Source organism: Crocuta crocuta, unplaced genomic scaffold (genome assembly GCF_008692635.1).
Source record: "Crocuta crocuta isolate KB4526 unplaced genomic scaffold, BGI_CrCroc_1.0 scaffold93, whole genome shotgun sequence".
NCBI lineage: Eukaryota > Metazoa > Chordata > Mammalia > Carnivora > Hyaenidae > Crocuta > Crocuta crocuta.
In genome coordinates, this window is record NW_027529641.1 from 5,225,281 (window position 1) to 5,245,252 (window position 19,972).

The 19,972-nt window shown below is 38.9% G+C and overlaps 2 protein-coding genes across 10 annotated transcripts in view; one reads left to right on the forward strand and one right to left on the reverse strand.

Moving 5' to 3' along the window:
• The window catches only part of TTC23 (tetratricopeptide repeat domain 23), a 98,234-nt gene extending 80,282 nt beyond the window's left edge, over positions 1-17,952 (reverse strand). Inside the window, exons 1-4 of one of the 8 annotated variants that reach the window (XM_077762371.1) lie at positions 17,270-17,952; positions 6,494-6,693; positions 1,702-1,807; positions 21-144 (exon numbers count right to left, since the gene is read on the reverse strand). In XM_077762371.1, coding sequence (XP_077618497.1) covers positions 21-144; positions 1,702-1,807; positions 6,494-6,633 — 370 coding nt within the window. In that variant the 5' untranslated portion in view covers positions 6,634-6,693; positions 17,270-17,952. The other 7 variants (XM_077762372.1, XM_077762370.1, XM_077762373.1 and 4 more) reach the window with 7 other exon arrangements.
• Positions 17,953-19,890: 1,938 nt separating this feature from the next.
• LRRC28 (leucine rich repeat containing 28) overlaps positions 19,891-19,972 on the forward strand; it is a 159,370-nt gene continuing 159,288 nt past the window's right edge. The window contains exon 1 of one of the 2 annotated variants that reach the window (XM_077762380.1): positions 19,891-19,968. The gene's annotated coding sequence lies outside the window, so the exon portion shown is untranslated. The remainder of the gene's footprint in view (positions 19,969-19,972) is intronic. The other variant, XM_077762377.1, reaches the window with a different exon arrangement.

Consider the following 19,972-nt stretch of genomic DNA (forward strand, 5'->3'; position numbering starts at 1 on the left):
CCCATTGGAGATAAACTCACCTTTCAGCTGGAGGTAGCCTTGAGCCAGATTAACATGTGCCTCTGCCAGTTTCCAGTGTGAGTCGCCATAGCAAATTCTCGTCAGCGCCATGCAGCGTACAAGCTCGCGGATAGCCTGTTCGTACTGTGATGGACAGAAAATGGGCTTACGAGCTAGACGACTTGAAAACACAGAGCCACAGAGCACAAAGTCAACTGGCATCTTTATCTATTCAGTGCATATTTCCTGAGTGCCTACTAGGTACTAGACATGGCTCTAGGCACCTGGGATACACCGGGGAATAAAATAGACCAAGGTCTGCTTTCGGCTGTTCATCTGGCAGGGTGAAATAGACAATAGATGACAGAAATGAATAAAATTCATAGTATACATAAGTGGATAAAACATTTAAACGTTTAGTCCCTTATGAGAAAGACAACAAATAAAGAAGAAATAGAAAAAGTAGAGCAGATATCTAACCATTCGCTAGGCTTTCAGCTGCCCATCTAGGAAAAGCTACTACACATTCAGGCACCAGGGGGCAAGTGGCACCAGTTTTCAAATAAGGGTCTCTGGTTCTCAATCACATACCTTTCTTAGCAGCCTAGGGTATTCGCATAGCAGATGAGGTTGGCAGGACTGACCAACAGATCTCATTAAAGCAAGAAGTCTGTTTACGTTCAGAGAACAGGGAGCTGATATTTCCAGCTCCAGGTCAGCTCAGAGCACCAATACACTGAAAGCAAGGCTGGTAGTTTTAAAATAGAGTTCCAAAATCCTTGGACTCTTCCATCCAGAGGTAGGGGGTCTCTGTTTCCTTCCCTTTGAATCTGGGCTTTATAACTGGCTGATAGAGTATGGACGGGATGATGCGGTGCCAGTTTCGGGGCCCAGGTCTTAAGGAACTGGCTGCTTCCATTTTCTGTTTCTTCTTAGAAAGAGAATGCAATTATGGGCTGAATTGTTTCCCTCCACCCTCTCAAAACTCGAATGTTGGAGGCCCAAGTACTTTAAAATGTGACAATATACGGAGAGAAGGTCTTTAAAGAGGTACATGATGAGGCTATTGGGGTAGAGCCCTAATCCAATACAACTGATGTTCTTATAAGGAGAGGAAGAGACACCAGGGATGGGCAGGCAGAAAGAAAAAACTTGTGAGGACATGGGGAGAGGGCAGCATCTTCAAGCTAAGCCCCTAGATGACATCAACGCTGCCAACGTTTTGATCTTGGATTCATAGCCTCCAGAACTCGGAGAAAATAAACTTCTGATGTTTAAGCCACCTCGTCTGGGGCATTGTTACAGCAGCCCCACCAAACTGCTAACCTAGTCACTATGCCATGAGGAAGCTTAAAGTGGTCCCATGCAGAGGCCCTTGTAGAAAGGCACCAAGAACTGACACCAATGAGTCACCCAGACGAGGGGCCATCTTGGCAGTGGATTGTCTCTTGGAGGTAGAGTCCAGCCAATGCTGGGAGTTTAGGACGTGGCTTCTTTAGAGGGACAGGTGAATACAGTGAAGGGAAAAGGAAAAAATGATGAAAACACTCGGGAGTCTAGACAGACAGTCTACCGAAAAGAGAGATGTGATCTGATATTGAATCTATCCCAACCACAGATTTCTAAGAAGAGGGTTATGTAGACCGAAAGTCAGGTTCCCCTCCCACCCCCACCCTGATTTGTAGCCTTGGGCTTCACTACCTGCAGCTGGGGTAGAAGAGCGTACTGCTCTCGCTCCACCTTCTTACTTGCTAGAATGCACAGTTCAAATATCCATTTGGCTTTCTGATCTTTATTCTGCCAGTTCCTGTGGTTTCATCCAACAGGCATGGGGAGGAGGTAGACAGAAGAGAAGTACAAGTAGGCAGACAATTTTATAACTGGGATATGCCTTGGAAATAATCTAATTCGCTCCCTTTAATTTAAAGAAGAAATGTAAATCCAGAGAGATGAGAGGATTTATCACCAAGTAGTAGAGTCAACACTTATAATCAAGATCCCTGAAGCCAAGTCCAGACTCTTTCCACAAGCCATTCTTGGGCTACCTGGAATTTCTTTAACTTCTTAACATTAAAATATGCAGCTCTGATGATCAGTAGGTCTTGCCATATATATATATTTTAAATGAGTGCGTTTTTTTTAAATGTTCATTTATTTGTGTGTGTGTGAGAGAGAGAGCATGGGCTGGGGAGGGGTAGAGAGAGAGGGAGACACAGAATCCAAAAACAGGCTCCAGGCTCTGAGATGTCAGCACAGGGCTCGATGAGGGGCTTTAACTCACAGACTGCAAGATCATTACCTGAGCTGAAGTTGGACACTTAACCAACTGGTTACCCAGGCACCCCTAAAAATGAGTCTTCAATATCCAAATCTTGGTGTCTAACCACTATTCTTAGCTAAGAATCTACAGCTTGAGCAGGGAAAGTACGAGTGGAATCTGAAAAATCTTGCTGTGCCTGAAATTAGGAAAGACCACTGGGGATGTATCAAGTGCAAGGGAGCCAGCCATTGACAAACATCACAGTAATAACTGATTCAGGCAAGAATCATTAACGGACGTTAAAACTATGGGGTGACACTTTAATGAGGCATAGGACACACACACAGTTTTGCTGAATCTTCCCACAAGATGCTTATTCATTACAAAGGGAAGAATAGTAATTCCATAGAGAAGAAGCCCGCCAGACAACACCTTGGCCAAGTGATCAAAGTCAGCATCATGGTAAGGAGACAAGAAGACATCATATGCCTCCTGCTCTGAGGCACTAGGAAAGACCCCGAGGTCATGTCTGTGGGATTCTGGCCCCAAATGGACAACCTGCATCTAATTATGAGGAAGCACATGAAAAAAGCAAGTTGAGAGATACTGTACAAAATAATTGGAGCATACTTGTGACGGACTGAATATTTGTATCCCTCCCCAATTCGTATGTTGACCCCCAATGTGGCATTTGGAGACAGGGCCTCTGAGGTAGTAATTGAAGTTAAATGAGGTTGTTCAAGGTGGAGCCTGGATCCATCAGGATTATTGTCCTTACAAGAAAAGCCACCTTTCAGTCCCCCTTCTTTACCACTACCCACACCCACAAAGAGGCCATGTGGGGACACCGCAAGAAGGCAGCCATCTAAAACCCAAGGGGAGAGCTCTCACCAGACATAGACCCTGCTGGCACCTTGATCTTAAACTTCCTCCAGTTACCCAGTCTGTGATGTTGTATTATGGCAGCTAGAGCAGACTAATGCAGTACTTTTATCAAAAATATCAAGATCAGGAAAGACAAAGACAGGCCAAGGAACTAGTCTAGTAGATTAAAGAAGGCTGAAGAGGTTTTATAACTATATTCTATGCGATTTTATTGAGCAGAGCATGGATCTGTCTGATTTTTTTTTTTTTTTTGCCAAAAATGTTATGGAGATAATTAAAGAAGTATGGATAAGTCCAGCGCATTAGCTAATAATATTATACCAATAATAATTTCTTAATTTTAATCATGGTACTGTGGGTATGTAGGGGTATCTTCTAAGACTTTTAGGGGTAAATCTGTAATATCTGTAATTTACCCTCAGATAATTAAGAAAAATAATGACACACATGCAGAGAAATAAAGCAAATGAGTCTTGTAACCTTTCTTAAGTCCGAAAGCATTTTAAAATAAAAAATCACCCCCCCAAAAAGGTTATTTTAAAAAGCAAATTGCATGGGGCGCCTGGGTGGTTCAGTTGGTTAAGCATCCGACTTCGGCTCAGGTCATCATCTCACGGTTTGTGGGTTTGAGCCCTGCGTCGGTCTCTGTGCTGAAAGCCGGCTCAGAGCCTGGAGTCTGTTTCAGATACTGTGTCTCCCTCTCTCTCTGACCCTCCCCTGTTCATGCTATCTCTCTCTCTTTCAGAAATAAATAAAAACATAAAAAAAAAAAAGCAAATTACAGCATGTTAATCCATTCCAGAAAACACGTTTAAGGCCTCCCAGGGCACTTAGCTGGAGACTGGAGAGGTCCTATGTAGACTGCCTGCCTTTCCACCAGCTTTTTATGTCAGTCTGTGGGCTCCTTTTTCACTTCAAACAGGCCACACTTGTGCCCACATCATAGATTTTACACGTGCTGTTCCCTCTCCTCAGAACTCTTTTCCCTTATCTCTTCCATGCTGGCTCCTTCACTTTTTAGGGTCTCAGCTCGTCTATCATCTCTTCCTAGATAGGCCCACTCTTTCCTTAACAGCACTTGACACAGTCTCTTGCTGGCTACTGTATCTGCGATGTGGCTCGCCCCTCAGCCCCACGAGGGCTTGCAGCCTGCCTGTGTGTTCAACCATGGTGTCCAGGGGTGCCTCATCCGAGCTGCAGAGCACAGAAAATTGTTTAGCACCAGCCTAGACCCATAGAAGAGAAGCTAATTCTTTTTTTTTCTTTCATGGTTTACTGTCAAGTTGGATTCCATTTAACACCCAGTGCTCATCCCCACAAGTGCCCTCCTCCATGCCCATCACCTCCCTTCCCCTCCCCCCCACCCCCATCAGCCCTCAGTGTGTTCTCAGCATTCAAGAGTCTCTCATGGTTTGCCTCCCTCCCTCTCCCCAACTATTTTTCCCCTTCTTCTCCCCTATGGGTCCTCCGGTCCTCCATTAAGTTTAAGAGAAGCTAATTCTTCACACATGTTAAATGCCTTAGGGCATTAAGGCTTAATTCTCTTGCAGGACTCTGGTTGAGAAAGGCTGCCAGCTTGATGCCTACCTAGTACACAGCCTGGCACAGAGCGGGTACTGATCTGTTGCATAATTAATAAGCACACATTCAAGACCAAATTCATGCCTCCTGTCCATAATCCTGTTCCTCCTTCTGTATCATTACACTGGCGAAGGGTCTGGCAAGTCTCCAGTCACCCAAGCGGGCTAAGACCTAAGTCATGAATTGTATACAGTCACTCTGATTTGCTCTTGCCGCTACAACCTTCAGGTCTCTTTGGTCACCAGGTCCCCGATTCACATTTCCAAATTCCTGCCGAAGCTCTTAGCATCTCTACTGCCCCTGCTATAGTTCAGGGTCATCTGATTCCTTGCTAGGATTATTGCAAATATCTTCCGAACGGGGCCTCCTTCTCCAGTTTTGCTCCCTTTTCACTCATCTTCTACTCAGCTATGAGTAATCATTCCTGCTCATGACACTCCTACTTATCATCCTAGAAGAGTTTCTAGTACCTTCAGGAGGAAATCTAAACTCCTTCCCTGGGCATCGAACACCCTCTGAGCCCCAGCTCCTTCCATAATCCAACCTCACTTCCTGCACTGTGTCACTAAGCCTGCATCCCATGGAAGCAACTTAAGTGTCCATGGATCAGTGAATGAATAAAGAAAATATGATACATCTATACAATGGAATATTATTCAACTGTATAAAGTAAGGGAATACTGCCATTTGTGCCAACATGGATAGACTTGAAGCATTATGCTAAGGAAATAAATCAGACAGAAAAACAAACACTGGATGATCTTACTTATATGTGGAATCTTAAAAAGCAACAACAAAACGCCTCATAGATATAGAGAACAGATTGGTGGTTGCCAAGAGGTGGGGGTTGGGGGGTAAAAAGAGTGAAGGTGGTCAAAAAGTACAATTTTAGTTACTAAATAAATAAGTCCTGGGGATGTAATATACAGCATCGGGACTATAGTTAATAATACTATACTATATAGAATAATACTATTCTATATCTGCTACCCCTGCCCAGAACAGTATCGTCTTCTCCCTTACCTGGCCAACTCCGAAGCACTGTAATCAGTGCAGTCCAAGTCACTCCCATCCCAAGAAGCGTGCCTTGATTGTTCTCCTTTCACCACCTCCGTGCCCACTGTCTCCCCCCTCCCCTACGTTTTGCATCTATTTCACCCAAACTTGTGTCCATCACAGAACTTATCACACTGACTACCCTTGTCTGTCCCCCTGCCTATCATCCCAACCAAACTATGAGTCCCTCTGAGGCAGAGGCTATAGCTTTCCCATCGTGCCCCTGGCACATCTGCACAGCACCTGGCACATATTAGGTACACAATAGATATCTGCGAAATAAATGGATGGACAAACAGGGCCTAACACCTAAGTGATGGCAGAGGAATGCATATGGAATAAGCAAGTGAATGAGTAAAACTTTCAGAAAACAAGATCAGGCTTCGTCGGCTTTGTTATATTCCAGTGCCTAGACCTGGCACTAGAGGGAGCTCAATAAATGTTTATTCACTGATGGAAAAAGACGGCAGTAGATCAAACCTACCACCCAGTGGCCTAGTATACACTCGCCAGAGGTCAGGATAGACTTGTTTGTTCATTTGTGCATTCATTCAGCAAATATAATGTTGACTGTACCAACTGCTATGCTTGGAGCCCTGAGGGGTTACACCTACTCATTCTCTATATACTCTCTTGTACCAAAGAGGGTAGAAATATAACCTAGACTCATTCATTATCAGAGCACAGGCATAGAAAACGAAGGATCCTTACTTCGTGACTGCTAGAGTAAGACTTGGCTTTCTCTTCGCAGAGGTGCAGTTTCTCTCGAGGAGGCTGGAATAGTGCTGTCTGAGGCAGTTTGTTTTGAATCTTCTTTCTAGGCGTAATACTGACAGCAGCAACAATTTCATCTAGGTGATTGGATATATGGGTTTCCTTTGATTCTTGCATATTTTTATATACATTGTCCTCTGATTTTTAAAAAAGAAAATAAAGGTGTTAAATGATACTTTTCATAGTTATTTTTATAAATATAATACATTTTTCCTAGAAATAGATGCTAGGTCTAGGAAAATTGCAACACTTTACCCATGACTTCTCTGAAATTAGTGGCACTGCATCCAAAAAGATCCTGATAGCTATTACTATCTTCTTTTAAAACTTTCAGGTTGATTTCCACTTTAAACTAAACCAAACATTCTTTGTTCATTAATATATATATACATTATTAATATATATTTTTATATTTTTATGTAAGTACAGACACTAGAAATCAGCCAAGCCCAAACAACTCTCAAAGAACCCAAATTAGATCACCTGAACACCAACTGACTTTGAAGCAGGAAAAAAATTATTTATTAAACTTTCACTTCGGGCCAAGATGGAGTACTAGGGATCAAATTTATTCTCTTGCTGAAATAGCCAGGCAAGCAACCAACAAACACACAGAAACAAAAAACAAACCAAAAAACCCACACAGACAAAAACAAACAAACAAACAAAACTACAGAACAATGGTTTCCAAGAGACAGGATATCAGTGGGTCAATGGAAAAAAGAAAGAAAGAGAGACCCATGATTGCCCTGCCTTATTGCTTTGAGAAAGTTTCCAGGACATGCAGGGAGGGGAGCCCAGGAGTAACCTGGTGGACTCTGAGTTGAGGAAATAGAGCTGAGATTCTGGGGAGAACAAGGCAGCTAGAGTTCAAAGGAAAGATTACTGGAGAGGATAGAGAAGCACAGAGAGAGGATCCTAGAGATGAGCAGAGAGAGCTTTACAAATATGGGGAAAGAATACTGATCAGCATGTGTATAAGAATAATACTTGAGTCTGGAGGAAGAACCCTCTAGAAATATTGAAAGGAGCAGTGTCTGGCATTCATACGGGGCTGGCAGTGCCTGTTCCCACCAACTAGCCTGGAAAACTCCTAATTCGTGCTGCATTGGGTAAAGCACTCAGAAGAGTTTTGTTTCAGTGGCGTGAGATTATTACCCCTAGGCTGAGCACTGCTTAGACCCACCTAACAAAGCATAAAAATAAGACCTAAAAGAATCCATCTGTTTCCAAGTAACTTAACCGAACCGGAAGACAAAACTCAAGGATGTATGGGAGTATGAACAGGGAGCATGCAACAAGGTAAAATTCACAAAGTCTGACTACTAGGCATGCAAAGGGGTGAGAAAACATGGGCTATAATGAGAAGAATAATCAGTCAAAACCCAAGACTGACACAAATATTAAGTTAATAGAGAAGATCAGTTTTTTTAAAGGTTTATTTACTTTTGATAGAGACAGGGAGAGTGTGAGCGGGGGAGGGGCAGAGAGAGAGGGAGGCACAATCTGAACCAGGCTCTGAGATGTCAGCACAGAGCCTGCTGCACGGCTTGAACCCGCAAACCATAAGATAAAGCCCTGAGCTGAAGTCAGACGCTCAACCGACTGAGCCACCCACGTGCCCTGAGAAGAACAGTATTTATAATTGTATTCCATATGTTTAAGCAATTAAATAGAGACACAGAAGATATATATATAAAAAAAACAAATTGAACTTCTAGATATGAAAATTAAAATTGAAATGAAAAATACAGTAAATGGGATTAATGATAGATTAGATATTAGAGATGAAAAGATGACTGAACTCATAGACATAGGAATAGAAACTATCTAAAAATGACTCCCTATAGGAAAACAGATTGTAGCAGGGACAGAAAAAATATTTGAAGAAATCACCCTAAATTTTCCAAATTTGTGAAAAAGTAAAAAGCTAGAGATCTAAGAAGCTTAATAAACACTAAACACAAGAAACAGAGAAAACTACAAATCAAATACATCAAATCAAGGTAAAGTGAAAAAACTTAGATGTAGGAAAAAACCATATTAGTATGAAAAAATAAAGATACAAATGACAGCAGATTTCTTGGAAGAAAAAAGGCACAGGAGAAGAAAGTGAAACAACATACTTAAAGTATGTAAAGAAGAAAGTTGTCATGGTAAAATTCTGCACCAGTGAAAATACCTTTCAAAACAAAAAAACTGAAAGAATTAATCATCAGCAGGTTTGCACTCCAATGTTCTCCAAGAATTACTAAAGGGAGTCTTTCAGAAGGAAGGAGAATGATAGCAAATGGAAATCTAGATCTACACAAAGGAATGAAGAGAAATGGAAATAATACTTTCATGGGCAAATATGTAAGACTATTTTCATATTATTTAAATCTCTTTAAAGGATAATCAACTTTTTAAACAAAAAATGTTGAATCTTGCCTCCAAGAAATTCACTTCAAATAGAGAAAGACAATTAGATTGAAGGTAAAATGATGAAAAATAGTATCCTAAAATTAGTCAAACTTGGATTTTCAAAATTAATATCAAAGTAAATTGTACACCAAAGAATATTATCATAAAGAAGGTTATTTCATAATTATAGAAGGTCAATTAGTCAAGAGGATATAATCACTCCAAGTGTTTATACACTTACTAACAGTTCCAAATATGGGACCCCAAATTGATGGAAATGCAAGGAGAAATAGACAAATTTTCAATTACTGTCCGGGCTTTAAATACCTTGCTCTTAATAGTTGACACACCAAGTAGGCAGAAAATCAGTTAAGGATACATAAGACTTGAACTACATCATCAACCAACTTGGTCTGACATTTACTAGAACTCTCTACTTAAGAGCAGAACACACATTCTTTTCAAGTGCACACGGACATTAACTAAGACAGATTCTTTTCTGGGTCATAAAACAAGTTTCAATAAGTTTATGAGGATTCAAGGCATACACAATATATTCTATGACTACAATAGGATTAAATTTAAATTTTAAAAATTTTAAATCAACAATACAAAAACATCTGGAAAATGTTCGAATATTTGGAAACTAAATAACACACTTCTAAAAAAAACCAACCATGGTACAAAAAAGAAATCAAAAAAGAAATCTGAAAGTAGCTTTAACTGAATGAATATAAACACAACATATAAGAATTTGAGAATGCCACTAAAGCAGTCCTTATGGAGAAATTTATAATATTAAATGCCTATAAAAGAAAAGTAGAAAGTTCTCAAGTTCATAACCTTAGCTTTCACCTTCAGCAACTAGAAAAAAAAGAACAAATTAAACTCAAGGTAAACAGAAGAAAAGAATTAATAAAATAAATAATAAAGCTAATCTCACACATCAATGAAATAAATATAGAAAAACAATAGAGAAAACAATGAAAACAAAATTTGGTTCTTTGAGACAATTCACATTGATAAATCTCTATCCTGATTAATTGTGAAAAAAGAAGAGAAGACACAAATCACAAATATTAGGAATGAGAGAGATGACATCACTACAGATTCTACAAATACTATCTTTTTTAAAAATGTTTATTTATTTTTGAGAGAGAGAGAGAGAAACAGACAGAGGACGAGCGGGAGAGGGGCAGAGATAGAGGGAGGGAGACACAGAATCCGAAGCAGGTTCCAGGCTCTGAGTTGTCAGCACAGAGCCTGGCCTGGGGCTCAAATTCACAAACTGTGAGATCAAGACTTGAGGTGACATCAGACACTTAACCAACTGAGCCACCCAGAGGCCCCAACAAATATTACAAGTTTAATATGGGAATGTTATGAACTTATGCCAATACATTTGACAACTTAGATGAATGGACAAATTCCTCTAAAGACACAAAATACTAAAGTTCATTAAGGAAGAAATAGTTTGAATAGCCCTACATCTATTAACTAAACTAAATTTGTTTTTTAAAAACCTTCCAAAAAAACAAAACAAAACAAAAAAAAACCACACACACACAAAACCCCAAACAACTCCCAGCCTGGCTTCACTAGTGAATAATATCAAACATTTAAGGAAGATATAATAGCATTTGCATACAACTTCTTCTANCAAACAAACAAACAAAAAAAAAACCCCACACACACACAAAACCCCAAACAACTCCCAGCCTGGATGGCTTCACTAGTGAATAATATCAAACATTTAAGGAAGATATAATAGCATTTGCGTACAACTTCTTCTAGAAAATGGAAAAAGAGAATATTTCCTAACTCATTCTAGGAGACCCTGATACCAAAACAAGACAAATACAAGAAAAGAAAACTGCAGCTCAGTATCCATCCCTCAGGAATATAGATGCAAAAATTCAAAACTAAATTTTAGCAAATTAAACCTAGTAATATGTAAAAGAGAAAATACATCATGACCAAGTAGAGTGTATCTCAGGAATGCAAAATTAGTTTACACTCACAAAGCAGTCGATGTAATTCATTCATAATATAACAACGATCATCTTGATCAACACCCAAAAAGAACCTGACAAAGATCTACTATCTAATTTTCTAATTTAAAAAATCTTAGCAAAGTAGGAATAGAACTGTACTTTCTCAGCCTGAAATAGGGCATCTATGAGAAACCTGCAGTTAACCTAGAGTTATTGGTGAAAGACTGAATGCTCTCTCCCTAAGCTCAGACACAAAACAAAGAGATTCATTCTAATGTTTCTATTTAACATTGTACTGGATGTTTCAGTCAGTGCAATCAATTAAGAAAAAGAAATAAATGTCAACCAAATCAGAAAGGAAGAAGTAAACCTGCCTTTACCCACGGATGGTATATATCTATTATCATCTGTGGAGAAGATCTGATGGAATATGCAGGAAAAATCTCCTAGAATAAATACATTTAACAAGGTGGTAGGACACAAGAACACTATACCAAAATGACATTTCTATATATTAGCAATGGATAATCAAATTGAAATTAAAATATAATACTCTGTACAACAGCATCAAAAATATGAAATAGGAATAAATCTGCCAAAAAAGGAATGTGACTTCTATAATTAAAACTACAAAAGAGCTGAGAGAAAGGGGAACTAAATATGTACCAGGTGCCTGGTTGTAAGCCTCAATATTGTTAAAATGTCAATTCTCCCTAAATTGATGTATACGTGTAAAGCCTTCCCAATCTAAGTCCCTGCATGGTTTTTGTTGTTTGTTGTTTTTCGTTTTTGTAGAAATTGCCAAACTGTTTCTAAAATTCATATGCAAATGTAAAGAAACTGGAGGACCCAAAATGACTTTGTGAAAGAAGAATGAAATTAGAGAACAGACATGACTTTTATTATAAGGCTAAGTAACCAAGGCAGTTTGGTATTGCTGTCAAGCTAGACAAATAGATCAGTGGAACAGAACGGAGAGTCCAGAAATGAACCCCGCATATATAAACAACTGATCAATGACAAAATTGCAAAGGCAATTCATTGAAGAATAGTCTGTTCAACAGATGGTGCTGGAACAACTAGATATTCACATATAAAAATCAAAATAAAACAAAGCTCTTTGATCCATGTCTTACACCATACACCAGAATGAAGTCAAAATGGAACACAGATCTCTATACAAGAACCTATGTGACTTCAGATTAGGCAGATTTCCTAAATATGACACAAAAGAACATAAAAAAAGAACAAAATTGGGGCAAATTGGGACTTTATCAAAATTAAAAATTTCCTGTTCTTCAAATGAAACTGTAAAGAGAATGAAAAGACAAGCCACCGGCTGGGAGAAAGTATGTATCTAATAAAAGACATGTACCTGGAATGTGTAAAGGACTCTCAAAACTTAACTCTAAGAAAACAAATAGCTCGCCTTAAAAATGGGCAAAATATTTTAACAGACACATCATTAAAGAAGATCTATCAATGACAAATAGGCACATGAAAAGATGCTCAACATCATTAGTCATTAGGGAAATACAAGTTAAAGTCATAATGAGATGTCACTTGTAACAAGCAGAATGACTAAAATTAAAAAGACTACTAAGCATTGGTGAGGAGGTGGAATAGAAGTCTCACACACTGTTGATAGGAATATAAAATGCTACAATCACCTTGGAAAACAATTTGGCAGTTTCTTAATAAGCTAAATATATCTGCCCCTCCTCCACTCGCGCTCTGTCTCTGTCTCTCAAAAATGAATAAACATTAAAAAAAATTTTAATAAAAACCTAAGCTAAATACATACCTAGGCACATGATTCACTTAAGTACTAGACATTAACATAAGAGAAATGAAACCATATGTTCACAAAAGGACTTATGCACAAATGTTCGTTGAAGTTTTATTTTTTATTTTTTAAATGTTTATTTATTTAAAAAAATTTTTAATGTTTATTTTTGAGAGTGAGAGAGCATGCATGCGCTCTCAAGCAGGGGAGGAGCAGAGAGAGACACACAGAATCTGAAGCAGGCTCCAGGCTCTGAGCTTGTCAGCACAGAGCCTGATGTGGGGCCTGGACTCACGAATCCTGAGATCATGACCTGAGCCAAAGCCGGACACTTAACGGACTGAGCCATTCAGGTTCCCCACCATACCTTTCTTTCAAAGTGAAAGGCTGACATAAAGCGGTATGGTTTTCCTGGCTCATGTCACTTGTCACTCATTTCCTACGTTGAACCTAATCTAAACCATCACTTATACAAGATTTTAAGATACACCATTTTATAATCACTAAGAAAAACAACACTGCTATTAAACTATGACTTGCTATCAATCGTAACATGCATTCCAATTCCAGAGATGTCTAAATACCAAAATGTGCATCTCTGAACAAATTAACTGAATCATGTTACCTGACTGGCTTCTGGAAACATTTGAATCCATGACCCTGTTTTAAATAAGTGTCCATTTCAACGTGCCTTGCATCATATAGGAACACTCTTAGTACAAATACACACTCTTCCGTTCACTTACTTGGAGCTACATGCTTATCATCAGCCACTTTTCTTTTCTTTGTAATAGCCATAGCCGGGGTTTAAATTTTCATTAGACAGCAGCCCAGGCCCCACACACCACCCTCTCCCTGCCAGCCTTGGGAGAGGCTTCCAAATCAGTACCTACAACTGCCAGTCAGACATACTCAATCAATTGATGCTCTTCTTTCTGCCAGACATGCCCAGTAGAATGCTGAAGTATATGATCAGCCACAGATCGAAATGGGAGGAAGAAGAGGTCTGATGTGGGGTCTCAGTCTTCCATTTCTAAGAGATGATGTTCAAAATCTTAATAAGTGGTGTAGCAGGAGGACCAACCAATCTGTATAGGTGGAAACTATGCTGGAAATAGGTTCAGAAGGTCCCCTGCTGTTACAGGTGTTAACCTTTGGGTGCTGACTTGTGGGGAGATGTAGGGAAACTTGAGGGAGGGGCAGGAGCCCCCAGGGCAGTGGCTCCTGGAAAATAACAACCATTATGACTGTATGAGAGTGTACCAGTTAAAAAGCAACCTTGCCCCTACGTAAGTGGAGGCATCAAAAAGCTGAGATAGGAAAACATCTGAGGATATAAAATATCCAAACTGAATAAAAAGGAAATTTAAAAATCTGAATAGAACTATAACAAGTAAATAAATTATGTTAGTAATTTCAAATATTTACACAAAGTAGGGCACCTGAGTGGCTTAGTCGGTTGAGTGTCTGACTCTTGATTTCGGCTCAGGTCATGATCCCAGAGTCGTGGGATCGAGCCCCTTATTGGGTTCCATGCTGGGTGTGGAGTCTGCTTGAGATTCTCTCTCTCCCTCTCTCTCAAACAAAACGAAACAAAAACAAACAAACAAAAACCTAAGCATATTCACACAGAGCTAAGCCCAGGCCTAGATGACTCCAGTGGCAAATCCTAATAAACCTTTAAAGAATCTTTTTTTTAAAAGATATGAATCTTTTGCAAATTCTCTCAGAAAATAGAGGAGGGAATCCCTTCCAACTCTTCTATGAGGTCAATATTATCCTGATAGCAAAGCCAGACAAAGACATAAAAAAACAATAAACTAATATCCTTGATGATTGTGAACACAAGTCCTCAACAAAATATGAGAGAAACAAATCTAGGGGGGCCTGGGTGGCTCAGTTAGTTGAGCCTCTGACTCTTGGTTTTGCTTAGGTTCATGAGTTTGAGCTCTGATTTGGGCTCCATGCTGACAGTGTGGAGCCTGCTTGGGATTCTTTCTCTCTCCCTCTCTCTCTGCCCCTGCCCTGCTCTCTCTCGCTCTCAATATAAATAAACTTAAAAAAAAAAAACAACCCCAAACCTAGTAACATATAAAAAGGATTATATATTATGACCAAGGGAGCTCTATTCCAGGACTGTAAATTTAGTTTAACATCTGAAATCATTAATGTAATGCACCACATTAATAGAACAAGAGACAAAATCTGCACAATCATTTTAATAAATGCAGAAAAAAACCACTTAAAAATTCAACATCTGCTTATGATAAAACTTCCTTAACCTGATAAAGGGCTAATAAAAACTAAACAGCAACAAAAACAGAAACGAAAAAACCTAAAGCTAACATCACACTTAATGGTGAATGTTTGAATACTTCTCTTGTGAGATTGGAAACAAGGCAAGGATGTTTGCTGTACCACTTGTATTCAAGACTGTAATGGCTATTCTATCCAGCGCAATAAAGTGAGAAAAAGAAATAAAGGCATGAAGATTAGAAAGGAAGAAACAAAATTTTATTATCAGGTGACATGATCCTATATGTAGGCAATTCTAGGGGAGACACACACACACACATACGCACACACACCAAAACAAAACAAAACAAAAACAATAACAAAATCCTACTAGAACTATTAAACGATTTCAGGAAGATCAGAGGATACAAAATAAACACAAATTACATATCTATCAACCAGAAAATGAATTAAGAAAACATTTCCACTCACAATAGCATCGAAAAGAATAAAGTACTTAGGAATACATTTAACAAAAGAAGTACAAAACTTGCTCACTGAAAATTATGTAATATTGCTGAAAGAAGTCAAAGGAGACCTAAATAAATGAGATCTATTCCATGTTCATGGATTAGAAGCCTTCACATTATTAAGATAGCAATGCCCTCGAAGTTGATCTATAGATTTTATGTAACCCCTATCAAAATCTCAGTTGCCTTTTTTGGTGTGTATATAATTTGACCTTAAATTCACACAGAAAGGCAAGAGACCTAGAATAGTTAAAACAATCTGAAATAGAACAAAGTTGGAGGAGTCATACTTCCCATTTTAAGAAGCTACTACAAAGCTACAGTAATCAAAACAGTGTGGTGCTGGCATAAAGACCGACACGTAGATTAGTGGAATCTAATTGACAGTCCAGAAATAAACCCTTACACTTAAGGTCAATCATCATCATCATTATTGTTACTATTATTTTAAAGTGCACTCATGCAAGTGAGGGAGGGGGAGAGAGAGAGAGAGAGAGAGAGAGAGAGAAAGAGAGAGAGAGAGAGAGAGAGGAGAATCCCAAGCAGGTTCTACACTGTAAGTGCAGAGACTGACCTGGGGCAAACCGTGAGATCATGACCTGAGCCAAAATCAAAAGTTGGATGCTTAACCAACTGAGCCACCCATGCGCCTTGGTCAATTATTTTTTGACAAGTGTACCAAGGTAATTCAAGGGGGAAATAATAGTCCTTTTCACAAATGATGCTTGAACAACTGGATAGGGACATGTGAAAGCCATGTTTTTAATGGCTTTAGTGAGGTGTTATTTATATGCCATAAAATTCACTCATTTTGAGGATACAACTCAATTATTTTTTAGAAAATCTACAGAGTTGTGCAAGTATTAATCACGTTCGAATTCTACAAAATTCCATCACCCTAAAAAGATACCTTATGCCCATTTGCAGGCACTTCCACTCCTACCCCAGGTCAGGCAATCACTAATAAACTTTGTTTCTATAGGTTTGCCTTGTCTGGACATTTAATGTGTAAATGGTAGCATACTGTATATGGTCTTTTGCCTCTGGCTATAGCGTAATGTTTTTGAAGTTTTTCCATGTTGTAGCATGTATCAGTACTCTATTTCTTTTCATTGCCAAACAATATTCTATCAAGTGGACAATACCATATTTTGTTTATCCATGCACCAGACGTCCCTCATAATTTTAATGAAAATATCATTTTGAAAATATAAATGTTGGATTTCTTTTTTGAGACTTTATCCTTACAGTAATCACCGACTGATTCTGATTCATATAGCAATATTATGCTTTCCTTAGTCATTAGCAGATTTGTCTCTGAGTTACCTAATCAACAAATATACATAAAATTTGGATCCAAAGCCAATTCTAATTTTATCTTATATTATGATTGTCTTTTATGATAGGTATGATAGTATACAGAAATATCCATTTCACTTAAAAATTACAATAATATTACTAAGTGTCCGTCTAAATCCATATTAAACAACAACAATAAATCAAAGCTTTTTAGGGAATACAATAATCTATAATTAATCTTATTACCTTGTTCCCTGTACCATTCAAAAATTCACTGATTATTTGGAAATAACATTCTTCCAATCTCACCCTCAAAACAGCTTCTGAAAACTCCTTTCCTGCCCCGATTATGCCTGTTATTTTATCTGGTTCTCCTTTGACATTTACTCCTTTAAAACTATCAAAAAACTGGAAAAGTTTCTTTAACTCTCAAATCCCTGTGTCGTAAAATCCTTTGTCCATTTACCCGGTACGCAGGAGAGGATCTCTGTTTCTTTTTCGAGCGAATTACACAGTTGTCTCCACAGCCTGATTTGCCAGTTTGGCTCCCGCTATATCAGTTTGGTGATTCTTTGTACAGATTAATCACCACGGAAAAGTCTAAAGCAGAGCAGTTGCAGACTAAATTATAGCAGCCTTTTCCCGTAAAGCAACCTGGTAGCTCACAAAACTCCAGGCGAAGAATGAATGATAGAGCATGCACCAATAGGGAGTGGAGGATAGTATTTTGTGGAAGTTTGCAACCCAATCCGGGGGAGCCAGAGGTGGGAATTTTAAAATGGGGTTGTCTTTTCCTTGGAATTTTCTTAAAGTGGTATCGCTGCCTGTTGATGTTAAAAGTTTGTCAAAGATTGCAAAATCGCTAGATTAAAGAATTTTGAGTGTTTTGAGTGAGGCAGGATGTGAAAATCGACACTTTCAAACTAACATTCTGACACAGAATCCCTTGGCTATTTTTCATATCAATTTCAGGGGAGTGGAAGTTATTTAAAGATAACTCAGTTTTTATGATGACAAATAGGATGTTACAACGCAGATGGAACTGGAGGGTATTATGCTAAGTGAAATAAGTCAGTGAGAGGAAGACAGGTATCTATATTGTCACTCAAATGTGAAACTTGAGAAACATAACAGAAGACCATGGAGGAAGGGAAGGGGAAAAAAATAGTTGCAAACAGAAAGGGAGGCAAACCATAAAAGACTCTTAAATATAGAGAACAAACTGAGAGTTAATGGGGGAGGGCTGAGGAGGGGGCAGTTGGGTGATGGGCATTGAGGAGGGTACTTGCTGGGAGGGGCACTGGCTGTTTATGTAAGTGATGAATCATGGGAATCTACCCCCTAAACCAAGAGCACACACACTGTATACACTGTATGTTAGCTAACTTAATAAATTCTCTCCCTCGATCTATATCTATCTATATAAAAGAAAAAAAAATCAGATTTTAGAGGTGCCCTAGTGGCTCAGTCATTGAAACATCTGACTTGGATTCAGGTCAAGGGTCCAGAATTCCAGCTATGCTGCGGCTCTCAGCTGTCAGCACAGAACCTGCTTTGGATCCTCTGTCCCTCACTTCCTCTCTGTCCCTCCCTGCTCATTCTCTCTCTCAAAATAAATAAATAAACTTAAAAATTTTTAATTAAGAAATCAGATGTTAAATTAATGCATTAAAATGTTTCCTTTGTTTTTAAGAAATGAAAACTAAGTGGCTAACATTGATTGCTTTTAAGATGTTGTCCTATTGTTAGTCACTTTTGGGGTCACTTTCCAATATTCGGAGCAAGTCTTATTATTTAGGTTGATCCTTAATAACCTGAATATTTTTGTTTTTACATAAGCTGTAGGTTTCCTCATTGCAAGTCTAGCAAAAAATTCCTAAGTACTACAAATTCTTAGGTATCTAGAAATTTATATAAAAGTTCCTAAAGTACATGACATTCACCATGCCATATACTTCAGTAATCTCCTGAAAGCCAGGTTTAATAAATAGGTAATTGGTATTTCATTATAAATCATACCTTGTCTTGGAATAAATGTTATTTTCATTTAGTATTACTTTGCTTTAGAGATTACTCATCTCTAACAGTAATTAAACCAACAGGAAACTAGTTATAAAGTCAAGGTAGTTTGGCAAAGGATCGCTAATAAACTAATCAGCATCAAGCTTTTCAAAGAACAATGAATGACAGATTCATGAGAGGAAGTTTAAAAAACCCTTCATTTCTAAAGAAATGAACCCCAGAAAGGAAGCTGCTATATTAACAAACATAATATTTAAAAAATAAATGTTTTTAAAATGTTCCCTAGCAATGTTTGGAATTATTATTATTACTATTTTTTTTTTTAGTTTTACTAGCATAATACTCTTTCCTCGACGTATCTTTCCGCAGACATAGGAATTCTCGCTTTGAAGATTTATCGACGGCCTACTCAGTCAAGCTAGGAACTGCCTTGTTAATTTACTAAGCTGTTAGTGTCCTTTTTAGCGGTCTTTTCACCCAATAGACCTTAGGTATTTCAAGAACAGAGCTAGGTTACCTACCTCTGCGCGCACAGTTGAGCCTTTAAATCCCATGCTTAAGACTCACCTCTTGATAACTAACCTTGGCCGTATTACATAAACCCACTAGACATCAGATTTTCATTCGTTAACCGAGTATGGTACTAGTACCTGTGTCATGAGATTTCTATGAGGGTTTAGAGAGATTATGCACAGCTCTTAGAATGCTGCCTGGTACACAGTAAGCGCTCAGTGCTACTCCTGTTGTGGTAATTCCTTAATGTATACAGTAAGTGAGAGAAAGAAAGAAAGGAAGGAAGGAAGGAAGGAAGGAAGAAAGAACAGATCAGTAACTGGCAACTCCCGAGGCTGGAGAGGGCTAAACTGGTCCCCTAACAAGCAAAGGGAATAGGGACTCTCCGTGCGCCAGCCGGAGCCGGAAGCCAAAGTTACGCTACAGGCGAGTCCAGTCTGGAGGAAGCAGAGCTCTTGGCCAATAGGCACAGTGCTTGCGAACATCTCGTCCAAGGGGTTTTGAAACCGCGAGAACAGGGGAGAATTATCGCGATGTTGCGTCTTCCTCCCCATCCGCAACTCTCAGGAGCACGGGTTCTGCCCCGCCCCCCGCCGTCGGCGCCCCGCCCCTCTCGCCGACCCTCGGCAGGCAG